Source organism: Falco biarmicus, chromosome 15, assembly GCF_023638135.1.
Source record: "Falco biarmicus isolate bFalBia1 chromosome 15, bFalBia1.pri, whole genome shotgun sequence".
Lineage (NCBI taxonomy): Eukaryota > Metazoa > Chordata > Aves > Falconiformes > Falconidae > Falco > Falco biarmicus.
Window position 1 is genome coordinate 15,500,010 of NC_079302.1, and position 27,793 is coordinate 15,527,802.

Sequence of the window (27,793 nt, forward strand, 5' to 3'; positions counted from 1 at the left end):
CTTCAAATAAACTTCTGAATATGTAAATCTTCACAAAGTCCTCCTGAAGTTTACTAGCTATGAGGATATACAGTAGAAGGTCACCCACAGTACAGCTAAAAATACAAGATCTGTGGGGCTTAAGTAAAAACAAAGAACAACTTCATAGTTTAGATGTCACGGTATTTCTATGGAAAAAGAAAGATTGGTTCTAGTCTGCTCTCTAGACTGTTTACAGTCTTTATTCAATGACCACTGAACAGAAGATGCAAACTCCCAACTGAGCAAGGCTATGGAGTGAAAAGCGTGACATTCAGGGCCTGAGTGCTTTGACTTTGCCTATGCAAGTTCTGGGCAGTAACACATCACCTCCTTCTCTGCCATATCTGAACATAAACAGCTGCTGTGCTAGTTATTTTAAGGCTCAGAGGAACAGAGACAGAGCTCAGCTGCTCACTGCCTTATCTCTGAATCAGATCATGTAGGCTGAATACAAGCACATAACTCTTCAAACTGGGTCATTTTTAGGTATGTGTCAGTGTCTGAAGAACTGCTTAACACAAAAATGTCAGTGGGTGACTCATGTTTAGGCAACCACTAGAGGATCTGAACTGACTTCTGTGACTTTAGCATCTAAATTCTGTCTACATGCCGTTTTAAGCACCAAAGCGAGCTCCTCAGTTCTCTTCCTTACCGAGTATTAATTCGAACTATGAACCTGCACCCAAGCTCATCCAAAATACCATCCAGAGGAAGATAATAAATACACCTGTAAGAGAGACTTATTTTGCCTTGCAATGCACTAGTGTTAAGTATTTGTCCTAGACTGCAGTAAAGAAGATGCTGAAAGCCCGTAAGTTATTGATTAAAAATACCTTTCACAAGCAATGACATGAGGAAGAAAAAGGGGATAGCACAGGTAATCTTACATCTCTTCAGATGTTGGAAAACCCAAGCTGCACAGCACCAGACAGACCTCTAGCTGGAACAGAGCATGCTGCGTAGATCCTGTCTGTAGTGAGGTGCGCTGGCATTATCGTCTCTAGAGCTCTTTTACGTTTTTCTTGGAAGTAAACAAGTCTATTCATAATTTCTGCTGTCAAGCAAAAGGATGTTCACATGAAAACGTGCTGCTTCACCTCAAGGTAAAGACAAGGACATGCTAATGGTATCATCACCAGGTGCCAAGTGAGAGCTGCCTTCAGGCTTCTCCGCTACGATTAGCTGGCTACGTTTATCCTGCAGCCAAGCGGTATGTGCAGAACTGCACAGGCATGCACCTACTGAGGTCAGCTGTTCTGTGGATCACTAACTCCTCGACGTACAGTGGTCTCCCTGCGAGCATCACTACATGTCCCCTCCCACCTAACAGCAGATGATAGCAATGCAAGGTATTGGGAAAGCAAGTAATGAAAAAAAGAAAGGAGGAGAAAGATTACACTGACAAATTTAATAGGAAAGGTTAGAAGCTTCTTTTTTTTGAGAGGGAAGAGTTTATTTCAGCTAAAGTTGGACAATATAAAAATCACTGGTAAGTTATTAGGTTATCTAAAACTCATGGTTCTCAAAAGGGAAAAAACACTATTGCATTTTTCAGCACAGTCACTGATCGGTGTTCACGCCATGTGACAGCATGGAACAGGTTCCCCAACTCCCAGCAGCCTGCTGTAACTAGCCAACACTGAAAGCTGAAGTCAGGATTTTACAGAAGATGATTTGGGAAAGGAAATGGAGAGATAATCGGCTCCTTTGATCTGTGAAGAGTGCCTAAAATGGTACTTTATACTGCACTCCGTGGTGCAATTCCCCACCAAGAGTCACAGTCTGAGCCTATACAATTATGCATTCTGAATATACCATGTAAATGCATACCTTTTAAAAAGGGAAACATTTAGCAGAGATCGAAAGCCGTGTTCACATGATAAAACGAACGAGACGCACTAAAATTAGCACTTTGTATGACTGATGACTAGGCATGCATTTGATAGTCTTAATTTCTCAGTTTACATATACTCTACCTTCCAGATGTGTTCTGTAGTATAGCAAGAGCATCTGGGTAGCCGTCCATATTGTAATCTCCAATATGAAGTGTAATCGGAAACAACATTTCCGTTGAAGGTTTGTCACTTGGATATGGTACAAAGCCCCAGAGTGTGTCTTTATTTCTGAAGTCTTGCAAGACTGGAATCCACTGTAAAATAAAACAAAAAAAAGAACAGCTGGTAAGGAAATCAATTTTATTTATTTAAACAACTTAATTCTGTTTAAAACAGCTGAGGTTTCCTCACTGCTTCAGGATTCTTAACTATTTACAAATCTCCAAAGAGGAAATAAGGCTTATTTCCTAACTCTGTCACCAAATGAAAAAAATAATTTGAAGTCTTTTCTATGCACTAAATTATTCCAGAACAGGAGAAAAACAAACCCAAACCAAACCAAACAAAAAACCTCCAAAAAGAACAAAAAAAGAAAAAGATAAGGCTGAAAAATAAAGAACCTGTGCTTTGGAATGTGTCCAGTGTATGGAGAAATTCAGGCTTGCCTGTAATCTGTATTAATCTTTAAGTATAGGTAAGCCCAAACCATATCAGAGCCTTGGGCTCCTGAGTCCCTTTTTTCTTCCCGGAATTGCCAACAATGGGCATACTTAAAACTGGAGAAGGGATGCAACGCATTAATTTTATGGACAACACCATATTGGGGGGATACTATCAATATGCTTCAAGACAGGATGGCCATTCGAGGGGACCTAGAAAGCCAAGAATGGGTGAACAGGGACCTCATAACAATCAGCAAAGAAAATCGTGCACAGGGGAGTAAACCCCTGCAATGATACAGGCTGGCTAGCAGCTCTCCTAAAAAAGATACGTGGGTCCCGGTGACAGTAAGATAAAGCCAAGTGTGGCAGCTGTGACAGCAAAACAGCATACTGCACTATGACTGCTGCCTATGCTCCTGCTGATTGAGGCGAGCGATTATTTCTCTTTATTCAGCACTTGTTATTCTGCATCTAGATTCTCCGTCTACTTTTGTGTTCCATGGTTCAAGAAAGATTTGAGAATATTGACTGTGTTTAGAGAGAAGGGTCACCAAGATGGTCAGGCATTGAATATTTATGTACTCAAAGGACAGGCTGAGAGCCTAGGGCTTGTTCAGCCTGGAGAACAGAAGAATTTGCAAGGCGGGGGCTGACAGCAGCCTTCCAATACCTGCAAGGAGATAACTGAGAAGATGGAGCCAGGCTCTCTACTGAGATAAATGGCAGAAGAACAAGAGACAACGGCCAACAAACAAACAATTTGAACTAGGAAAGAGGCCCTAGAAGCTGCTGAATCTTTGTCATTGGGGTTTTTCGAAGTTTTAACAGGACAAGGCTTTAAACAACATGGTCTGAATTCAGTGTTGCCCTTGCTCAAAGCAGGGGGCTGGATCTCCTAAGGTTCATTTCAGCTTGAATGATTCTATTATTCATGGATATTTAGAAGTTCAAGAGCTTCTGTTCCCCTCCTATTTCCCTGGCAGCACCAGATACCAAACTGTTTGATAAGAAATTAAGATTACAGTATGGAACTGAAAGTACAAAAGAAATGCAAAGTGTAATTTCTCCAGGACAAGAAATGGAATCTATCTGCCCTTACTTTCCATGAAGTGCTGCAGAGGTGCTAAACAGGAATTTATCTTAATTAAAATCAAATTAATTTCACAAGTTGGTATGAAGCTGAAGTACCAGGGTTAACATTTCAATGCTACAGAAAAATTCAGTGCCATTTTAAAAGCCAGAAATAATTTTACATGTCAACTAACTGACAATGCCTTCAAAAGGACAGAAGGGTGCTATCTTGAAGGATCACTATCGCCAGTATCAGAAGCACTTAACAGCATCTTAAATGTCTCTCATCCAAGCCTTAATTTAGCTACTTCAGGAACCAGACTGAGATCCCTGACAGCATAATTTCCTGCTGTGGAAAGACTCCCTCTCACTAACACCATCAAGTAATCAACAACATTCCTGCCACACAGCAATCTGTGTGCAACACACTGACTGGTCCCTATCCCACACCAACCCCATGCATATTACAAAGCCCCCCCCCCCCCCCCCAAATTATTAAAAAATGCACAAAGGTCAACTTTGTTTGGGTATCACAGATGGCTTTGAAGCCTGGAACATTTCTGTCAGACACTGCATATACTTAGTTCACGTCTGCCTGTGTAAGTGGGGACATGTGAACTGCAGTGATGATCTACAACACCCCTGATGAAAAGTCAAAGTTGAAATCAAACACACTTTTACCTCACGCCCTGCCCCCCCACATATGCATGCCTACTTAGTTACTGTTACCTGCTCAAGGTTTAGAAAAAACTATGAAAAAAAAAAAAAGACTTAATCTGAGGGATTTTTTTCAAAAGGTAATATTTCTTAGCACTTATTTTGTCATGCAGAAGACAGATGAAACAATAGTACTGCAAAATACTGTGATTTCAAAAAACACTGATTGAAATCAGAACCATGAAATACAATACAGTTTTTACTTTACACGGTATTATTCACACAGTCATTGCAATGAAATCCAATTATATCCGTCATATGCTTTGTAAATGTTCCCATGTATGGTAACACTATTGTAAAGAAACCAAATTAAAAATTAATTTTTAGTCACAAATCTGAATTTGTGTTCTGTTTTTACTCTATTAAGAGTGATTCACAGAAAGCAACTTTACAATCACAAGGTCTGCAATGAAATGCAGAGATATAAACCAATAGGTGAGCAAAAGAGAAATATCACCTATTGCTACTGCACCTATAGCTTGTGCATCATCACTGTACACGCTACAGAGTGAGATTCATCCATCCCGCTCAATCAGTTGAATCAGTAGAATAAAACTTTTTATAACAGCAGCTGCAAAGCATTTCACAAACACAAGTCTTGTTCGACATGTAACCAGGGCACATTCAGAGCACCACAGGTAACCTACTCTGATAGTTTAAATTCAGAGTAATCCACATTTTTGCAGAAACTAATTCTGTATATTTCTATTATAAACGGCAGTATTGCATAATGTAATGCAAGATTAATTGTTCATGTGCCTCAGGACATACGTTTCAGTACGGAAGGCAAAAAAATGAAAATACGTTTGTCAGTAATATAAATCTCCTGCTTATTCTGTGTTTGATAATCCAGACACTTACTTTAAACTTAATGTTTGCTGTAACTATTTTAACAGGAAAAAAAAGTCTAAACCTGATTTTTTTTTCCTTTCACTCTAAGATAGAAATAGCTGGGTATAATGAGGACACACAAAGTTATTTTTTGCTGTTTTCTGATCACATGATTTCTGTTACCTAGATCAGATGAAAAAACATATTGAAAAATGGAATGAGTCTAACAGAAAATTTAAATGAACACATAAGATTCAGTTGCAGAAGTAAAAGATTTACTTCTTCCCTTTTGGTTAAATTCCATTGCATAGCACCACTAATATCATTACTTAAAACACTTACTTAGATACTTTTACTCCTTCAATCAATGCTTTTGTGGGCTAAAATAAGAAAAGTATCTTTATTTACGTGCTTGAAAAATTTGTTTTCAAACTTTAAATATTTGTTTTTCAAGTACAAGACAGAATGGTTTACAGCCCTGTGAAAACAGCATCTTCTTCATTCTGAAAAAGATCTCAGGCAGTTGAAAAAAAATTTAAAACTAGTTGCACTCACCCCATGACTTGAAAAGGGCTCATCCCTTCAAAGGCCGCATTCTTCTATACATTAGGAAAGGCATTTCTCTTACTCTAAAGCCTGTTAGCAAGGTCTTTGAGCCAAAACTCTGGGATTAACACATCTCAACTTTTAAACTATTAAACTATTTTAAACTTTAAACTATTTCCAGAAACCTATGAAGCACAAACGGCCCAGCCAGCCAGCTGCCCACCCGGGCCACCTAACACAGGCAGGGAGCCAGCTGTGAGTCAGATGTATTTGGAACATGGTAGCCCATTCTTGGCCAATACGTCTTCTGGAAATGCCAGTGTTTCTCCTCCTTTCTACGACAAACACTATCCCATTCTACAGAAAGATAAGTATTAAGAGTGGCCTGAAAGAACTGGCCACAGCAACAGAAGCCCTTTCCCCTGGGGGCTCCCTCTCTACTGTACATGTGTGCTGTAGTTCAGCTGCACATAAAAAATAAATCCCATAATTTCAGGATACATTAGGCTCTCTGTGTGTATGAAGGTCACCTAAATTCCATATACAGTTGAGCAGCTGCTATTGCATAAAAATAAACTAAGTAAATTACCTATACATTGCACCATTACTTATGGTGCTCAAAGCCTGGAAGACAACAATCACCAACATTGATTTAGCAAGATAGAAAAAAGTAAGCAAACCATTAAGTCATGGTTTTGATGCTGGAACATGGCTCACAGCCCCATAGCTGCTTTGAGAAAGATGAGCAACTTAGAAATGATGAGAGGATCTTGCAGAATCAGATTTATGAAGACTACAGCAACTGCAATCCCCTCTGCCTTGCTTTATGCTGTTCTAGAGGAACGAAGAAGAACTTCTAACACTGACCAACTGCAGCTGATAATCAATGCTGTCACACACTTCTCTAGCCTAGAGAATGACTTCACAAAGACCTGTGGTTGGCTGTAGGATGCACTGCTGTGTTCTGCTCCAGAGCTGCTAGATTTATAAGAGGAATAAAGCCATGACCTTTTTATTGTACAGAGAAAGGTTATACGAATCATCAAGCCCACAAAGAAACTCTCAAATGAAGGGACTGAAACAATACTGTTCGCCTCAGGAAACTAATGAAAAATCACACCGAATACTGGCATAATTAAAAGAAAGATTAGTCATCTCTAAGAATATCATAATATCTCGAGTTTCTACAATAAACAGTACCAGGGACTTTAAAAAAAAATTTCAGGGAGAACTCAGTCTAATTTTCAGAATCTAGATAAGATATCTAAATCAGCTAGCAGATTAGTCTGTAGCTGTTGCAGGTGAATTTAAAGAAGTCTGAGGTGTCCTAACACCTGCCACCATCTGAAACTGCTTATGAGATTCTACTTCAGATCTGACAGCAATTCTGTTGCTATGGAAACATGCAAATTTTTTTAAAACCTTAGTAGGTCTGTATCTCCTTAAGTCACTCATGTATTTTGTTGGCCTTTGCTTTTGCTCCATCATCCGAAAGAAGAAAATTTATCTGAGATATTTCTAATACTTATAAAGATTAAATCATTAAATAAATTAAAACTTGTGGTGAAAGATCACTCTTGAAATAATTCTCCTAGATCTGCTTGGCTTTCCAGTAGCCATCCAGCTGTGCCAAAGACATAATGAGAATTACACTGTAGACTGACAGACATCAAAGATCTTACCAGAACGACTCCAAAGCCTGCCATGCCATTGCACGCCTCTCCACAGCACCTGATTGCTATGCATTTCATCCCAATGCATCATACCACCATGGAACTGTATTAACTGATTTTCGTTTGGTTTCATCAAACGACAGAACAAACAAGCAAGAAGGACAGAACCAGGTCCAGTTACCATAGTCAAAATATTTTTTGTAAGTCATCTAATTTATGGTATTTCAGAGCTGAGATCACTAATTTTCTTTTAAAAAAATAAATTTCTGAAAATCAGATTTATTTGCTACATTCTCAACTTAAAAAACCCAAACAAATCCACCAAAGACACACAAAACCCTACAGCAAAAACTGAATAGAGATAATGGATATATAACATCTACTTTTTCAGTAAGACTTGCAATCTCTCAGTTTCCCATAGACTCGTTATAATTACCTACCTGCTCCCCAAAGAACCTGTTTCAAGAGGATCCCTTGTTGAAACATTCTGCCCAAGGACTCATTATTATTTCCTTAAAATTATAAAGTTATTAAATAAACAAAAGGAATTGATCCCACTATGTTGGATTTATGCCTATCGTTTCTCATGAAGATCAACTTATTTAGTCAAAGCTTGGAAGCTGGGTCATCTAATCTCACAATGAACAAATTCAGTGAAATTAAATTTTTTTGACTTGAAAATAAATATGGGAAGTAAGATGTTTGAATAGTTTTCTACCTGAGGGAGGCATGCAACACATGGGAAAAACTGCAGACATAGGAATGAAGATACTGACATTTTCCACTGTTTCAGAATGGAAAAAGAAAATGCTTTAAAAGGAAAAGGTCCATCACCTCTAGATGAGTCTAAGAGTGGAAGAAAAGAGTGTTCTAGATATAATTCTTCAAAAAGGTTAGGCCAGAACAAGTCATTATTGCATGCCATTTGATACTGTCATTTTTAATTAAAAAGTCATTCTAAAAATATGCAGGGAAAATTGCTTTAACGTTTCTAGGTAACTTTTAATACTTTTTAATACTTTTTTTTTTCTAGTAGAATGAGAATCTATTGGATACCTCACTTTTTAAAATAAAGTGACAATATTTGGCTGCTAATTTTTACCTCAAATTTAATTGTCTTGGAAATTATTTTAAGAGTGAGACTATACAGTGAAATTGCTAAATCAAGTATAAAAATTAAATATATTGATGACTATCAAAAGTGGTATGTTAAAAATCTGTTTGTATTTGTAATTAGTTTGACCTCTATCAGAAAAATGAAATAATGAACAAACAGAAAAATTGCCTACGTGCAATGTTACTTCTGAGCAGGTTATAATAAACGACTTGACTCTGAAAAAAATCTGATATTATGCAAATTTCCCACACTTTCCTCTGCCACTACTGCAGCACTTTCTTCCAGAAATGAACGCAGATAATGTAACTTTTCAGTAGTGCACTGCCCAGTCATCTGCTACTCACAAGTAACAGCTTCGTATCTCCCAATGGCACATGCTATTTGTGTGTGGCTGATTTTCTACAGTGAAATGACTTTCATTGAGAATATCTGTCTCAAATTTACTTGAGCAGAAAAACTCAAACATCTTTTACTTCTTATATTATCAAGAGTGAGGAACTAATTGTAGAGCTAAAGAGCAGTTGCCTTTTGATGTAAGAGCACCTCAACTACTCAACAGTGCAATCTAAGCAGCTTGTTACAGAAATATGACCAGCGTATTATCAGAAGCCTGTGTTCTCCCCTTTGACCAGAAAGCAATGCAAGTATCATGAATCGAGCATCCACTTGTTTTATACAAAGGCTATATGACCTGTAAATCAAACTTCACTGTAACACTGTGTATCCAGCAGCATTAAAATCCATTGTCTCTATTCTGGGTTCACAGGGAATTAATGTAAAAATAAACACCCCCCTGCCACAAAAACAAAACAGTAAAACCAACCCACAAACAACTAAACAATGCGTGCACAGGAAAACATCCTTTTTTAAGAACAGAGATGCTAAGATTAGAAGGCTGAAAGAGATACATTACCAAATTTAGTGTTACGTTTGCTTACACTCACGGTATATCCCATCCTAGTTATACTTCTGTAACTGACTGGTAACTGCATGATTTCCTTTCCAATACGGAGTGATTTTCTCACTAATAGGAAGTATGCTATGGCCTGTGTTCTAGAAAGTCTAATTCCTTAAACAAGAAAATCTACGCTATAAACTTGGCTTGGGCCAAGTAGTACTCAGAGAGGGTACTACTTATATGAAAAAAAATACCTACTTTTGTCAGGAAAGGAATAATCAGCCATTCATAACCAGGTTAGAAACACGTATGGCATACATTATAAATTTCTGTAAGTACACTACAGTGGATTTTGCTGTCGGGTATAAGCAAGTACTTTATAGGTCACCTTGGCCTTTAGCTTCACATTGCTAAATATCAATTTAGTAAAAACATTTATTAAGGCATCAAACAAACATTAGGTTAGGTTACCATAAGCTGTAACTTTACCAAAAAACAAGGCACTGTAAATACTTAAAACAGATCAGCACACGCTTTAAAATAAATGGATATATAGTAATCCATTACATGAATTATGACCATGCCTCTCAAAACAAGTAGCGTCATGACCAAACTAAGCTGAAATAGTCTAATAGAAACCTGTTCTGAAGAAACAGCCTAAACAAGTCTTCATATACCATTTGGAAACTTACTTAATTAATAACAATCAAAGACAGCAGAAATAAGGGGTAAGAAGTGTGGGCTGTTTCGACTTCATATATTTATATGTGTGTGTGTGTGTATATATATATTATTTTTTAAAAAAACCATAAAACTCCCTTATTTAAACTGAAGAAGCTTATTTGAATTAATTAGATCTGCTTCCAACTCTCAGCGCAAATCTCCATCTTGTGCTAGGGCAGTTGTGGTGCTCAGAATGCAGTGTTTTGTAACCAAGAAAGTGACTCACTGGAAACACCTGTAATTTTCTTGAGTAGAATTATCCATTACATAGAATTCTGGGCATGCAACCTGTTCCACCAAACCCATATTTTTTTAGGTAGGTAATAAGTAAACAAATAAAAGTCTCTTATATGAAATAATCACCAGTGAGGAAGTTTAATTTTTCTTTCCTGAAAAATCATTTTCCTATATCATATTATTTCATAACGCACAGTATTTTCCTTTGTCTTTGCAATTCCAAACTCACAATACCTGTTTCATTCCTATCTTAGTTAAGTAGATGGCACTTTTTTGACATTTTTTATCTTCACAGACTGGTAACAAATGTTCACTTTGTCCGTCCCCATCTGTCAAAGAGGAAAAAAAGACTGTTCAGCTTTATATTTGCAAAATCAGAAACCCTGTTTGCAAGAGATAATCAGCTGTAATTTATTATTTTTTAAAATGTGAAAAATTACATGAGATAAAAGTAGACCTTTTCAAAATCCTTAAACTATTAATCTAATTTGGGTCTTTTGTTTGAAGATTTTCTTTGTTGATGTATTTTCATCTTGACCCTGAATATAAAGAAAGTTTTAAAATTTATTTCTAAAGATAATGTGATATATTTAGAAGAATAAGTGCTTAGTAATTTACTCAGTCCCTGTGTTTCATAGGGAAGAAAATTATCTTTAATTTAAATCCACCATCACAAGTCCACGATACAAACTTATTTAATTTTCTGAACTAGTTTTAAACTCTTGTGCTGTCAAGCAAGACTTTAAGAAGACTCATGAGTCACATGTAATATTTTAATCTGTAAGTTGACTGACGCAATGGCTAATAAATTCCAGGAATTAGGCAAATTGAGTAATTTACAAGTCTGAAAAAAATACTCTTCAAGCACCTTTAATCCATGTATTACCAAAACCTTTAGCAGAATAATGATCTTTTAATGTTTAAACAAGCAATGTCAATTTGCATCCAGAATTCTGACAGACAGAGCATGGCGGGGGGGGGGAGGGGGGGGGCGGGGAGGCAGGCAGAAATCAATGAACTGCTCATTATGTACTCCAGGAGAAATCCCTATGTTCACATTTTGGCTTTGCAGCCCTGCCTAGCATATTCAGGAATACACTGCCTCCCCACTCGGAGGGAGACCACCAGAAGTTACCTTGTACGGGCTGAGAAGGAAGAACAGAGAAGCAGTTGAATGCAAGCAGCCAAAAAGCAGCAGGTCTAATTGCTGCATTAATGACTACTGCTGAAGTCCCGAGTATAACCAGACTTGACCTGCTCGAGAGATGGTATGCCCCAGCTCGGGAAAATTTCAGGAATCCGCTTTTCCTAGCTATGAAATGAAAGCTCATATCGTAATAAAAAAAATCATATTTTCAAATTGCCCCTTAGCCCATACAGTTCTGAGGAGCTTGGTATTAATATTTTAAGTGGATTTTGTAAAGTTGCTTAATGAAGTCTCCTTCATTAATATGCAAAACCTAGACCATCTGCCAAAGTCATTGAATCCCATATTCATTTCCCAATATACTACCGACCACAGCCTAAACATTCCATCAAACTTTACCTGTACTCTAAGAAATGCTTTCTCAGCCTGCCAAATTATATTTCTAGGAAGCGGAAGCTCCTTTTAGCGTGTGTGTACCTCTCTCTCTGTGCATAGTTAAGTATTCTAGGTTCCCCCCCTTATTACATAAGGAAGCTGGGAGATGGAAAGTAGTGTTACAAGGGGGAGGAGGAGCGATGAAAATACCAGACTTCCCCAAATATCTCCAAGTGACAAAGCTATGACAAAGCTAAACACCTTTAGCACCCTCCTACATCCCATCTGCCTGGTGAATTATTTTACCTCACCACTAAAGCCCTCCCAAATCATCACGGCAGTTCTGTTATCAAAAATAGACAATATTGGATGCCGAGTAGCCTAGGGGATAGAAATCCAGTAAGTTTGCATCCAAAGAGATGGGAAAGGAAACTACCACCGCATAGAGCAACTATCACAGCAACTATTGAATTCAACCAGTTTGAAATCAGCACCAGTTTCTGAAGCTGTTTGTTCTCCTTCTGCATCATTCAAGAATAACAATTAAAAAACGTTATTTACTTTAATTTTGCTTACATGAACCACAATTAAATATTGTTTAGACTGCAGGCTTTTCCTAAACTTAAAATGGGAGAAACTGCTCAATTTGCAAATTATAAACTGTGGCAATATTGAAGGGTTTCCTAGAATAGAATTAAGTTGCAGACACGGAAGTGTTCTGTGAATATAAAATTTAAATTAAGCCCTAATCACATTTTAATCACATTTAACAGAAGTTTCAGTCCAAAGTAATTTTAGAAGATTTTCAGTAACACATGAGGACAAAGAACCTTCAGTTACTAACTCTTTTCTTGCTCTTTGTGAGAAAAGGACAAGGATGTTCTCATTTTAAATTACACTATGGAGCAGAGGAGAATATAAAATGTTTGATTCTACTTAAACTGTGAACATTCATCTTGTTATGCTGATAACTCAGTTTGATAATCTTGATAATTAACGTTCAGTAATGCTGCAATATATTGGAAAAAAAAAGTAAATCTATGTAGCTTTGAGGAATAACGAAACTACAGGGCTGTAAGAGGATGGAACTTTCACATAATTCAATACAATGCCACCACCTTACAGATGCAAGTGTTCCAGATAAATTACAAGTTTAAGAGTAAGATTTGATTAAAATAATGCAGTACAATCAATGAATGAATAGAAGGTAAATATGCATCAAACAACATACTTTTGCCCCTGCAACTGCAAATAATATGACATATATTCCATATTGGAAGGACACAGTTCCCCCAATTCCTTTGACTAGAACCTACGGGTCCATTTATGTAACTTTTAGTACAGGGTCATGTTTTCAGTTGTAATTTCTCTCCAATTCTGTATAACATATATTTAAATATAGTTAAAAAATAAATTTGTTAGGTAAGAGAAAAATCTGTTGGAAATTTATAGCATAGTTTTAAGAAAAAAGTTTATTTTGAAAATAGATTTTGTCAAGGAAAAAATCTGAAGATGAGGAGTCTGAGGAATCATTCTTAAACTCATCTAGATCTTGAATTATTGCTGTACCCACCCTTGAAAAGTTTTTCAGATAGAGATACCTATCTTTGATTGTTTTTGTTCATGGTTGTTTTTTTGTTGTTGGTTGGTTGGGTTTTTGGGGTTTTTTTGTTGTTGTTGTTTTGGTTGGTTCATTTTTCTACACTCTGTGCTCAGCTGAATTTAAGGATAACAAAGAAATGAGATGCAAGCATATTAGTCCAATAAGTTAGTATAATTACATTTGTCTTAGGCATAGATGTCTGAAATTACCTGGAAACAGGGCATCAGTGAAAAAACACCCTCTGAGTTGTAGCAGAGTAGTTTAAAAAAACCCCACAATTAGTTAAATACTGTACTACAGAAAAGTAGCAATCAAAAGAAGGAAAGCCCAACATTCTTCATCTCTATCGTACTATTATCTCTTACTACTTCTCTACTTTTTTTTCTAATGCACATCTTATGATCTACAGATCCATCTTTTACTGTTGAGGTTACCTGATCAAAAGCAGTTTTCTGAAGAAAAATCAGAGACTGTCAGAAATGGTAACATTTTACAAATCAACTGCAGCAGTTATATTTTTTTACAAAAAGAAAAAAGAATAAGGATAAAACTCACCTAGAATATCAGCTAAAACTGTAGAATAATTTATTTAAATGAAAATCTTGCATCAATCTTTGTTCAAAAATCCCAAGAAGAAAAAAACCTACCCAAACCACAGCCCTAAGCACAAAGCTGAAGCAGGGACTGTTTCACTATTCATTGCCATTTTAAACCGCCCTCATCCATAATAACTAGAAATAAGTTTCCTGTATTTCTGAAGCTTTGTTAAAAGCACTACGTGAAGCCAACAAATTGATGCAGCAGCCTTCCCAGTTTGTAAAGAAAGTAAAAATTATTCTAAATCTTTACCTGATTCTTATCTTGGAAGCACCCACTGAAATACAACCCTTTGCCACAACTCTCCTGATATTGAAGACCACACACAAAAAAATAATCCCAGCAGCTGCTCATAGAAGAGCTCAATCTCACTAACAACAAACCTGGACCTATAATGCTAGCTCTTCTCATCTTCATACCCAGTTTCAATCTCAATTTAAAATAAACATCTTTCAATTTTAAACTCTAATCTTGAATTTCAGTTCTTCCACAAAGGAGGAGGAAAACAGAAATTAAAAAGGAATATCATTTTCACATCTGCTCCAGTGCAATTAGGTATTCATAGGTGAGAAAATGTGCATCGGTGACAACGGCTGGATGAACCCATCAGACCGGCTGAAATGAGCTGCACTAGTTTCACATTTTAAAAAGATACCTTGCGTAACATGTCTTTAATAATGTACTTCAGCCTAGGTCTACCTAGGCAATGTATTTCGGTAGATCCTCTGGAGTTTTCACTCGGTTCCTAGAGGCTACTAGTCTGTCTTTCTATTACCGCACAGATTTTAAACAATCTCAGTCTAAGTTGCTGGAAATCTCAAGGTTATCCTGACTTGTAATTTCAACGTAATTTGTAGCACTAGGTATGGCTCAACATACCCCGGACTGCAAATGTCCTTTGCTAGCACCGCTCAACTTAAAGCATGTTTGACATACAAACAAAAACTGAACCGTTAGCCTGCACGTTCTCAACACATGATTCTGGCTTGACTGTGATACTGACGAACTCCAGGGTTAAAAAAGATCAATTTTTATAGGCAGTGGAAAAGGCTAGAAAAAGAACAGTCCCACATACTCATCAGCTGCAAATCCGTACTTATATCAAAATACATAAAGACAGAATTAGCAGTCTTATGCCATCTAGGAATCACGTGAGCATCATTATTTACTGTATTTCTGTACTGTTCACTGTATTTCAAAGAGCAACCATAGATACCAAACCGCCTATCCAACACTTGGCCATGCCTGCAAAGTGCTAGCAATCCAATCCAGAACAAGATAAGCAAAAAGACAGATTGTGCAGACCACTGGGAGCACACCTCATACACAGAGATTGTATGAGAAAAATTACTTCCAGCTGAAGCTTTAACATTGATTGTGAATGTTCACAGTTGCAAAAAAACCAGCTCACATTTTTTCAATCTGTTCTAGAAGTAAATTTGAGTGGGAGAAAGAAGCAAAAAACTTGTAAATCAGAAGAACAACATGATGTTATTAAAAAGTGATATGTATTCAAAATGCAATGCTAATGTACTGTAGCATAAACACATTTTAAAACAAATGCACAAACAGCAAACTGTCTCAGCAGCTACTCCGAGAGATGCATTGACCCTGAGGTCCCGGCATCTCATTGAGTTGCGCATCCTCTTGTAGATGTTGTGCTGTCTGCTAATTTGTAATGGTGGCACTAGGGTTTGTGTAGTTTCAGCTCTGATGTTTAAGAAATTGCTGTAGCAGGTCTATTAGTTTTTAGCCCTTTCAATTTGAACTGGATTATCATTTCACATTGGCATAGATCTTTTGTGATGGGAAAAAAACCCAACAAACCCAAACTCAAGTCAATTCTGTCTCATAACTTATCACCTACATCCATCCATAATTAAAGAGAAATACATATGAAGTAACTAGGCTAAATATGCAAATAGGCAGCAGGACCTACAATACAATAGTATTGTAACCTACAACAGGTCACAATAGTAACCTTCCACTACCAAATTGTGGTGGTATTTTTTTTTAACAAAGACTGCTGATGAATTATGACGTTCTTTTACACTCTTAAAAAAAAAAAGTTACATACATAATGAACTTCTTCCCATCTAAGCTGTATCAGAGACATGCTTTTAAAGCAAACACGCATATAATTTACTTAGCATGAGTAAACACAGGCAAAAAATATCTGATCCAAATCATCAAATTCCTTTAAAAAAGAAAAAGGTGTCAGAAAAGTGGTATTTTGCAACCAAGTTCAAGGGTTATTAGATTCATTGCACATGCTTGTACAATTTACTTTCCAACAGGGGCTCTGAAAGTAGAACAGAACCTGGGAAAATGACAAGTACTGTGATCACTCAATTCAAAACTGTTTTCTAATATAGCAAGATAAAGTTGTAGTTAAGAAGAGCAAAACAGCTTTCACTGGGTGTATGCTCCAAATCTTTTTAAACAGCTACATAGTTCTGCTGCAGTGTAATCTTACTTTTGCTCATGTAAAACCAAAAATTGAATCAACTTTTTTTTCTTTTTTTTGAGATGATAGACTGATTATTATAACTTCCTACAGTTGTGTTAAAAAGAAATTGTTTTCTGGAAAACAGAAACAAACTAACTATGCAGGCTAAGGCAGTGAGAACAGTCTAGCTTTCATAATTCCGAACCTCATGCTACACAAAAGCAAGACACTTCATATACCACAAGTCCTCGTGCCTTGCGCACCTACTGTTCTCTCTTGAGAATACACATTCTAAATTAGCCATGGTCCCTGTATTATTACAGACCTTCCATCGATGTAGTTTTCACAGTTCCCTTCAAAAAAGTGAGAAAAACAAGTCCTCAACATAGTACAATAAAAGACAAGAAGTTTTTCTCTGCTGTTGATTTCCAAATAAGCGTAAGGCATCTCTTGTTTAATACAATACAACCTAACGAAGCTTTATGTGCTTTTTCTTTCTCCATGCATATAGCTTGCTAGCATCTCTCCCTCACGGCTTTGCACACTTCTCATTCTCCGTTCTCATGAGCCTTCCATTTAAAGTTCTAAAGAACAGTAAGAAAATGAGAAAAAAAGCCCTGTTATGGTAGTGCTCAAAACAAGACGACTACAACCAGCACAACTGAGTTTGATATTCAAACAAAACTTCATTTTGTTTGAAAGCTGATTATCTTAAATTTATCTTCTGAAGTAATAAAATGATTAGAATTCTTTTGTCACTCTCTGCCTTTAGGTGTTCAATGAGATGGTAATGACAGAGACAATTATAATAAATTACTAAGATAATTATGCATTATTAAAAGAATCGGTGTCAGCTGCTTCTAGAAAAAGTGAATCATAACTTCAAAAAACAGATGCAAAGAGCTCTCACGTGACTCAGAGTTCTGTGGACATTAAAGAAAACCTTGTAACGCTTTCCTTCACACTAAATCAATCCTGACTGTAAATCTGTCTATATCCTTCCAAAGAATCCACATTCACACCTCCACTGCAAGAAAAGCATTTAAACACAGCGTGCCAGCAAACTGTGCAAAGAGACTTCCAGGCTGCCTCTGATCCAACAGTGTGGTCTTCTACCTTAAATAGAAAGACCATTATCAAATGTACTAACCGGAATCCAAGCAGGAAAAGGAAGTTAGATTAAATACAAAATAAGACACCCCTCCTCTGCACACTAAACAAGAAATAGCACTGAAATTCCTGTTGTATTTTCTGCTGAAAACTGTACAGTTTGGAACTATCAAATGCTATGCATTTTGAAAGCTCATATGGCATTAAACCTTCACATGCTAACAAATGAAGGGGATTAACATTAATTAAAGCAAGCTACTTGCATGACTAAATATTGGGTTGGGAGTTCTTGTTATGTTAACCATGAACAGTGTCAAAGAACAATTCAATCCTGAGGAGAGTAAGTTCAACAAAGAACAAGTAAGTGGCACGCACATCACTCCTAATTTTATTATGGGAAAGAAAACAAAGTAATTCTTAACGTACAAACCCCACTGACAAAAATTGATATGAGACAACATCAATTTCTTTCCCAGATGTTAGAATTTGTCAGCAACATGTGAAAGGACTTTGCAAAATATGGGAAACAGGTTCTGCCCCCACCCCAAAAAGGATGCTGCCTTAGAACTACGCTTGAAACTAAGTGGACAAAAAAAATCTCACTGTATCCAAGTCCTAATAAAGACTTGGAGAGAAAGGAATAGCAGAATTAGTGTTTATATTTGTGAGGGAGTCAAGAACACATATTAAGTTACTTAAGAGTACTGAGTAGCACAGGTCATTCAAGGCTGTAACTCCAGCCAGTTTCAGCCCACCACACAGCACTCTCACAGCTTCCAGGACATGCTAAAATGCTCTGAGGTGTTATGCTTTAACAAAATTAGACAATTTAATCCCAACTGTATATTATATTATTTATGATTTATCTTGTGCAAATTCAGGGAAAACAAGAACTTTTTTAGAGAAAATACCACTTGAATTTTCAGTAATACCATTGCCACAATTGTATGCAGCTACAGTTTAGTCGCAAGGGGATGGGAAACATTGCAGAAATGTGGGATTTCTGTGGATATCATAGCAGAATTGATGACTTAAAAGATCAGGAAATGCAGCACTTTAAACAGCAAAAGGAATGACATGAAAAGATGGTAAATACTAAATGATTACATGACAGGGATGTACAGTAAGGATGGATGCATGGAAAAATAATCTCCCTAAGGGGTCAAAGATGACTATGAATAAAGGAATCTGAAGCCACTGTATTCAGAAGTTTCCTAGATGGACTTTACACAATTGCTTCAGCTTAATGCCTGTCCTAAGTTACTAAGGCAGTCAGATGGGGTGCATATGTAGAGCAACACGATCTATTATTTATAATGGACATGAATTTGCACTTTTTTGTTTGTTTGGGGTTTTTTTGTTTGTCTTTTTAAAGGAATGACAAAGGACTAACAGATAGCTATGGCCATAAACCTCAATACAGGATCTTCTTCTAGAATGATAGAAATCTAATAGGACAAATATTAAAATGAAAAGGTATCACTGAACAGCATTGCTGTTTACCAATTAACAAGTAAGACAGGTTTAGCTTTTAAACATACTTTCATGGACTCAAAACACAAGTGGCAGTTAACTTGGTATGTCTCTATGCACTGCTGTTTCAGATGAACTGAAATACATCTGTCACTAAAACAACTTCTTCCTTATCTAAAGTAATTCGGAATTCTTTATTACCATCAGCTTTTATGGTTTTTTTCACCAAACTGATCACAGTAAGAACAGTTTTGCTCATATGCAGAGCGTTTCAAACACAGAAGTACTGTCTTCCTGCATCTTAAGGTTCTTTGAGAATCCTTTTACTGACTACAGGAGCATGGACATACAGGAGTATGTTTTCACAGTGCAGTGCTCAAAAGACAATTGCTTTATAAAGGGGTTATTTACTGAAATGCACCATTACAATTTTTCCTTTGATATACAGCTACTACATCTGAGGATGCAACATTCTGAAAAAAAGGAAGTAAATAAATAAATTCAGATGCTAAAATGAAGTTGATACACAAAACTAAAAGCTACAAAACTGAAATGCAACTTCAGGCAGAAAAGTAGTGCATTTGAGATATCACCAGCTGCAGGATAATCAAACCCTACTTTAAAAAAGAAAAAATCTTTCAACAAATGCATTTTGCACAATGCAATGAATGATTTTAAAAAAAATGCAGAGGTTAAGCACTCTTATCCTGTGTAAACAACTAACTGGCAATAATGAGCTATCATTTCCTATGAGAAAAGTGATAATTTCTACCATGTCATACAAATAGTGAACATATATGAAGCAGTTCAATTGCTTGGTAGGGAGGAGAACAGAGAAGATTGTCTTAAGATTATTAGTTGGATAATTGGATTTTAAATATCAGAAACATTGGAGTTCACGTCACTACAAGACTCGGACAGAACTTGAACAATCCCAATCCATGCTCTGTCAAAAAGTAAGCTAGTTTGCATAGTAGGAATAAACACAGACTTCATAAATTAGGGAAGACCACACAGATAAAGACACAGCAGCAGCCAAAAAAACAAACAGTGAGTAAAAGAGCTGAGGTCAAGTTGGCTAAATGCTACCTTGAGAAAGTAAAGAGTGTGTTGTATGAGCTCAGAAGGATACTATCAACTGTATAAGCAAGTTCGATTTCAAAAAGCTATTTTCTATTCTCTTCACATACAAGCTGCAACAGATTTCTTTGCCTAAACTAAGCAAAATCAGTGGCTGATTCACCACACTTTTACAGTCTTAGATCAGATATCACAAAGGATGATTCATCAGTCTCCAATATCCAGCTGAACCAATCATAGCTGAATAGGAGTTATAATGTTAAATTCCTATAAAAATGAATTAATAGACTGTATAAACAGCACAATATTCAATACTAATTGCTTCTGGGTCACTACTTTAAAAAACATTTCATTAATCTTCAAAGTAACAAGAAAACAGCATATTTGTGTGTTCAAAGTATGGTCCACATTCATCTCATTGCTTAAAAAACTGGTGATTTTTAGAGCATCTCACTGAAATCCTTAAATTTCTTTAACAAATACAAAATTTTTCACTTTTTTAAATGACAATTATTAAAGCTCGTTATAATTACAATTATTTATCAGGATTCTAGCCAACATCTATGGTTTCCTCTAAAGAAAGTAGAAACAGATCTTACAAAAAGCCTCTGCTAGCATACAGATAACAACAACGAAGGATTAATCATTTTTACTATAGCAACCACTGCACTGCAATTACCATAGTGACATGAGAAGAATAGAAAAAGTAATAATGAACAGCTCTTACTTATTTAGAGCAATGTGTCTGCCAAATAAGTGCTGAATTCTCTAGTGCCCGGCTCTGCTCACCTTAATCAATTAAAATGCCATTTGTAACAAATGTGTCACAAAGCATTTCTGACTTACTTTCAAAAGGGCAATACAAATTTGTCAACTGTTCCCTGTCCTTTGGTCACGTTAAGGTACAAATCATTGTTATCATGTAACTGAGGGGAGTGCTACTTATTTTAAAGGTTCCAATTTAGACATGAAGTCTAAGGTCTACTACATTACCATACACATATTGATATAGATACACTTGCTTTTGCAAATTTTTCCATTAAAATATACATACAGGTATACACACAGACGTATACACAGAAACGTAGTCGACCTTACAGATATTTATACGTAGATGTATACAAACATACATTTGTGTTTCTTTCTCATGAAAAAAAATAATCTTTATTATTTCAGCACTTCAGGAACACTTGGTGCTAAGATTACACTAACACCTGTGACAATTTCTCATGAGTCACCTAATCGCTGTTTTTTCCAGTGCCACTTATCTAAATAATTTCTGCTTGATAGCTGTTGTTCAACCTGCTTAGTTTAAGAAAGGAAACCTTATCCAAAACCAGTCGCCTTTAGAGGTTCTCAGTCAGGACGTTATTCAAAGCTCCCACATTTTTTCAAGCAACAGGTAAACACTGATGGCTGGAAAGGGTACTTCAAATAAAACTTTTGGAAGCAGAAAATAACGTTCAATAAAGTTGCCTTTTGAAACTAAAAACATGTTTTGCTAAGATGTAGGTACGATCAATAAATTAGAAACTTGGACTGCAGAAATGCAACAGCATACAAATAGAAAGGTAGGGGTAAGTAAGAAGGTGGCAGGACAAGTGACATATTCCCCCAAGCTCATGTCTGGCCCTGACATCATTCCACAGTCTAACATGCACACAGTTAAGTAAATGGGAAGTGGCAGAGAATGAAAGCACAGAGAATTATGGAATCCTTTGAGACCTTTAGCAAGTGGCAAGGCTGGCACATCAGCTGTGAGGTACAGAAAATGTCGAGATAGTAGAAGAAAACAGAGGTAGGCAACACAGAAGTAAGACTTTGACACGCTTGTGACTGTATATTGGACGTGTTTCTAGTCACAGCAGCTGCATTCTAGTGCCAACTGTCAAGATGCCTGCAGCACGCAGAGTGAGCGTGGTATGGTATGTTCTGCTTACTGTATGACACACAGTTTGGCAAAAGCTACTTTGGTATCTTCTAATGCATCCCATTTTAAGTTTTCATTGTGCCATTTTGATTTGTTGTGCAATGAAAACTCTTTCAGGCCCCATTACAGATAACCAAATTACTATTTCAGACTGCAAACCATCATACCTTAACTTCCTTCGACTTAAGACAAACATTACTTCATCATTTTTGAAACAGAAAACCGGAAAAGGAGATGTTCAGGTCTGACAAACAATTTCTAGTAAGGCATTTTCTTCAACTTCAGCTCACTACAAGCAGATCTGTATAATAAATGCCTAACTTTTGAAGTATCTAAACATATGCAGACATAGCACAAGCACAGTGGGTAAATGTTACTCTGAAAGAGTGTTACTCTAGTAGCGTGAGATTTTGCCTCTTTATTGTTAGACTGGTGCGGAACTAAAAATACTGGAATGATAAAGAACATGAGCAGAACTCAGCTAAGATCCTCCTTTGCACTAGAAGTTTTTTTCCTCCTACTAATTACTGTATAGCCACTCTTACACAGAACTATTTTGCTGTAGGGAGGATTTTTTTGGTGGTGGTGGTATATTATTCAACCTCCTTCAGACTGAATTTCATAAAGAACATGGAATTTAGAATTATATCCCTTCATTACTCCTACACATAGAAGTGAATATGGTACTAAAACAATGTTCTCTAAAACTTCATTCAATGAGAAAATAGCTATTTGTTGTCTTGATTATTTTAAATTAATGCTGGGAAGATGAAAAAAAATTGATGCACTACTCTATTTCCTACCCGCTGTTACAACAGAAGAAAGATTAATTCAAGTCGTAATAGTACTCAGTAGTAAATCTGAAATCACTATTATAAGTATTCCTGTAGTTGTCCACATAAACTTTGATCCTCTATCAAAACACACATACTTATAGCAATCTCTTTTCACTCGCTTAGGAAAATTAATGGGCAGAAAGACCATTAAACCATTTCCCATCCTTCACCCTGGATGAACTTGAGTGATCTGGAATGATGATAAAGATGATGGTGTGTATGTAGCTGTTCAGGAAGAGGAAGCAAGACCCTCACACTGCAAGATCTGTGCTGGGTGCTCTCTCAAAGATGAAATGGCTGAGGTCTTTCAGACTAACCAGTTCTAAATAGTCAGCTTCTAAAAAGCCAGCATCTCCTCCCATAGATTATATTGATGATTCCTCACCTCTCTATCTGCTTTGCCATATACGTTGTCCCTCTACGTTTTCTTGCATGCCCTTCATAAGTCCCTGCATGTTTTTTCTCCCTCCCATCTTCTTATTAGAAAGACTGCTCCACTACTGCCTCACACTAGTGCTTTGCTGATGAATTCGATGATAATTAGCAGAGCAGGGTATTAAACAATGGGAGATGGAACTCCAAAACAGCAGTCCCCCGCCGCTAAGCTAGCTATACCAGCCGTGGTCTTTCATAATCGTGGCTGTACCAAAACCAGGATGTACCACACTGCTCTATCACCCTGTATACAATTCATTCACACGCTCAAAATTTTAAACTTTAACATTTGAACAGTTCTACTTCTCTTTGCAAAGGTATCCCAGGGCTTATTAAAATTCCTATGATAAATTACAATTATGATATATCATTTGGGCTCATTAGCTACCTAACAGAGATAAAATTAGCCTACATAAAGAATGCTTTCCACATTGCCATTGTTTTAAAAAAATACTAATTAAAAAAACCCAACAGATTTCTACGTAGTACCTTTTAAGATACACTATTCACAACATCAGCCTGGAAAATAGTTACAAAAACCCCCAACACATTTAATATTATTTTTAACAGCAAAACACGTATTCTATTCTTTCATTCAGATATTATATATACAAGTGTTTATATTTGTAGATAAACAGTAAAAGATTTTACAAAAACTTCTGGAAAATGTTAAACATTTCACAGAAGAACTCTGAGTGTTGTTCAGCTTCTAATTTATTTCATTTATTATGGATCTGTAAACCCATCCATAGTTGCTAGATGAGGATCTAAGGATAATTAACTATCTAGCAGAGGTGTCTTCTAGTTACATGTCAGTAAACCGCTTTGCTAGAACTCTTAATAATACTTCTAAGTGACAGCACAGAGCAAGAGAATTGTACTCTGGGTCCAATACGGAGTCTGACTTTAAATTTTAAAAAATCTTTATCTATTCAAGTGATTTAATTAATTTGCATTTTATGTAAAAGTGAAGAATTTATGAACATTTACACAAATAATATCTTCTGAACAAGATTAGGGAAAAAACCAAAATCCTGACAAACAAAACACGTCTGATAAAATAAGATTGGCGTTGTACCATGCCTCAAAGCAACAGTCCTTAAGTGTGGCACTCAAAAGTAGATGTGTGTGATGCAAAATGTACTAGGACAGCCAAAGTTGAATGTAGTTGAATTTATTCCAAGATATTTCAAGGTTTACAGTCAAATAGATAGAACACTTTGAAGATAAAAGAGTAAAAAAAAAAATAATTTAGAGCTAAACATCTTTATTTGTTCTTAGATTTAGAGTAGCTAACCAAAATATGAAAAAGAAAGCAACATTCAGGATAGTTTAGGAGAACATAACTCACCAAAATCTGCAAACACAGACTGTCCAACAACTTTCATACCACTAGGCGCATACACAGTTTCTTCAAGTTTAGAGAAGTTCCCATCCTATCAAACAGGACACAGATGATGGAAAAACTGAACTGCAGACTAAGTGATAAAGTTTGACTTTTGAACCAAAGAATATACATATAAATAAAAACATGCTTAAATAGATAATAAAGAGACATCTCAGCTATGGAAAAAAATTTGCGCTCTTTAAAAATAGGGACTGAGTTTTTCCATTTCTAATCCTTCATGGAATCTTACAGAAATCCTGTAATAGTAATATTCAGACACAATTGTCCATATATTTTGCTGTGTTACAAGGAAGGAGAGATTGGGTTATTTCAGCAATATAATCTAAATCATAAATAAGTGATTATTAACACCAATGTGCAGGTATGCATACTGACGTATGAGTTTATAGACACACAGAATATATAAAACCATACCTGCACACCTGTTAAAAATAGCTTCTGATTTTCCTTCTAATTAGGAAATTAATTGATTTTACATTAGGTCTGGTTTAGATATTGTTTTAATCGTCTTAATAAAACGTAAGCCTGCAGAAAACCATATTCCAGTGTTTTGTCAGAAAGACAAAAAAACGAGTGCTGGATCCTTGTTTATCATAGAACTGGATCACAAATGGAACAAAACCATTTAAAACCTTTTTGTAGGCCCACTTTTCTAGAAGCTGCAAACAGCTTATATGAAGTGCTAAGCACAGAAGTATACTTAAAGACATTCTCTTTTGTGGATTATGTTTAGTCATCCATATTGCTTACTCATGCCATACTCAGCTAGTAGGCTTCAATGTTGTTGAAGATGCAACTCCAGAAACAGTATGTGGATGTTTGACATATATATCTTTACGTTGATGTATAATTTACAGTGACTTAGATCGGGGACAGGAAGCAAATCATCTGCATGCACAAAAGATGACTAGGCTCTGGGCTCAGTTGGCCAGAAAAGCATATATTGTCTAGGCAAACATTTTAAAAGCATTTTATGGTGCATCAGTGAAAGGAATTACTTAGTCTAGGTTTGTAGAGCAATTTAAGTGCTTTTAATGGATCAATTAAGGTATTTTAAGATGGATATATACGTATATATATTTTATCTGTATGACATTTTGCTGGGTTGATTGATTCCAAAGAATAGAATTCCTTTTTAAAGATAAGCAAATCTTATCTTTAATTATTTTTTTTAAAAAAAGCAAGCATACAAAACACATAATGTAGGATAATATTTAGAATACATGAATCTGGAAACACATATCCAAGTTTTGTAAGAATAAATCCAAAACAAATGTAAGAAAATTTAAAAAACCCACCACTGCAACCTATAGGAAACAGGTCAAATGCTTTGAGTAGTCACTAATGCTCAATCCCCCAAGAATTAAATTTGTCAAAGTCAAAAATTGTTCATTTTTAAGTCTATATAAAAGCTAGAATCAACTAATCAACTCATTTCACTAATTGTTATTAACAATGAGGTTCTTCACTGACCATGGCTAGGTTAGGCAATACAAAAGCTGAATCTCAATGAAGAAATAAAAATAATCCATTGATCTATTTCTCCCCAACCTTGAATTGCATTTGTGATACTTGGTTAAAATAGGACTCAGGATTTTCTGAACCGTAACCTGCATACATATTGTAATGGTTAGAAGTGAGATTTTGAACCTTTGTCCCACAAAATCTTACACGAGACCTGAAGTTACAGTTCTAAGAAAGCTTACTTAAAGAAATCAAATCTCTGAGACAGAAAGAAGAAAAAAAAAAAACCCTGATCAGCCTTTTCTTCATAAATCACCGCGCTAAGTGTCAGTAACCTCCCAGAACTGCTGATGACACAGGAGGCCTGCCATGGTGTACGAAGGCAGTCTGATTGATTTATTTAGTAGTCATGTTAAAAAATCTGCAGAGAAACTTGCTGAGTAAAAGATTGCTAGCGATATTCTGCAGTCTAAACACACTAGTGCAGTTAGTGCCTCAACATCACTTCCATTCATTCCTGAAACAAGGAATATCAAATGAGTTTTCAATTATTTTTTTTAACCTGTCTGAATTTTAATAGAATGGTTATTTGGGTTTTCCCCTCTTACCTTATTTACCCATGTCTCAAACTGAACGTTTTGTGGATTTGGTGATGTCGTAAGGAACAAATCTGCAAGGAAAAACGTAAGAGAAATAAAATATTTAACATTAGACTACACATACAAATATTTAATCATCAATAAAGATATATAATACAAATCATTAAAACTAAATTACATATATTTTATAAATATATTATATTCCAGTGATGTTTAGTTGTATATATATATTTTTAAGCAAAAGATTAAAAACCAAAAATCCCCAAAACTGTTTTCATCCCTCATACTCTTATGTATAAATAAATATACCTTCTGCTCTCAACTTCGGCATTTGTATAGTTTATACATAAATTAATTTAGCCTCACAAGAGCTAGTAAGTGCTGGATATTATATATATACACACACTGAAGAACATTTCTTAATAGTAAAGACTGAGACAGATCTCAAAGCTAGGAAAAAGTATACATAGTTTTATTTTTAGTAAGTCAAAATTAAAAGTAAAAACCTGCCAACCATCCTTTTATTTTGGATATGTTGAATTAAGCAACAGATATACTGTTCACAGGAGCAGGAAAGGCAATAGAGAAATATTTCAGGCTTCCTTTACACTAAAATTCTCTTAAACATCAAAACAGTGCATGAGTGCTTCAGAGGATTTATCTGACAATGCTATTTAGGAAAGCACCAAAATTAGGAAAATGGGAAGAATAAGCTTTATAAAGCTTTTATGTAAAAATAAAAAAAAGTTTAGAAAAAAAAATTATGAAGTCCAGTGTCAAGAAGTAGATTTTAAGAAAACTACTCTTTTAGATTTAAGCATTTTTTTCATTGTTCTACTTCCCTTCCACAATTTAAGATACTACTATTTGAGTTAGAACACAATGGCTACTTTGTAGGCAGAAAAAAGTGATTTAATTAAAAAAAAAACAACATTAATGCTTTACCCTGAGGTTGT

The 27,793-nt window shown here is 35.9% G+C and overlaps 1 protein-coding gene across 3 annotated transcripts in view; it reads right to left on the bottom strand.

Annotated features, from left to right (window-relative positions):
- The window catches only part of ITFG1 (integrin alpha FG-GAP repeat containing 1), an 88,186-nt gene that overhangs the window by 35,526 nt on the left and 24,867 nt on the right, over nucleotides 1–27,793 (bottom strand). For all 3 annotated transcript variants that reach the window (XM_056360940.1, XM_056360938.1, XM_056360941.1), the window contains 4 exons: nucleotides 26,847–26,908; nucleotides 24,718–24,802; nucleotides 10,566–10,660; nucleotides 1,998–2,170 (listed from right to left, as the gene is read on the bottom strand). In XM_056360940.1, coding sequence (XP_056216915.1) covers nucleotides 1,998–2,170; nucleotides 10,566–10,660; nucleotides 24,718–24,802; nucleotides 26,847–26,908 — 415 coding nt within the window. The remainder of the gene's footprint in view (nucleotides 1–1,997; nucleotides 2,171–10,565; nucleotides 10,661–24,717; nucleotides 24,803–26,846; nucleotides 26,909–27,793) is intronic.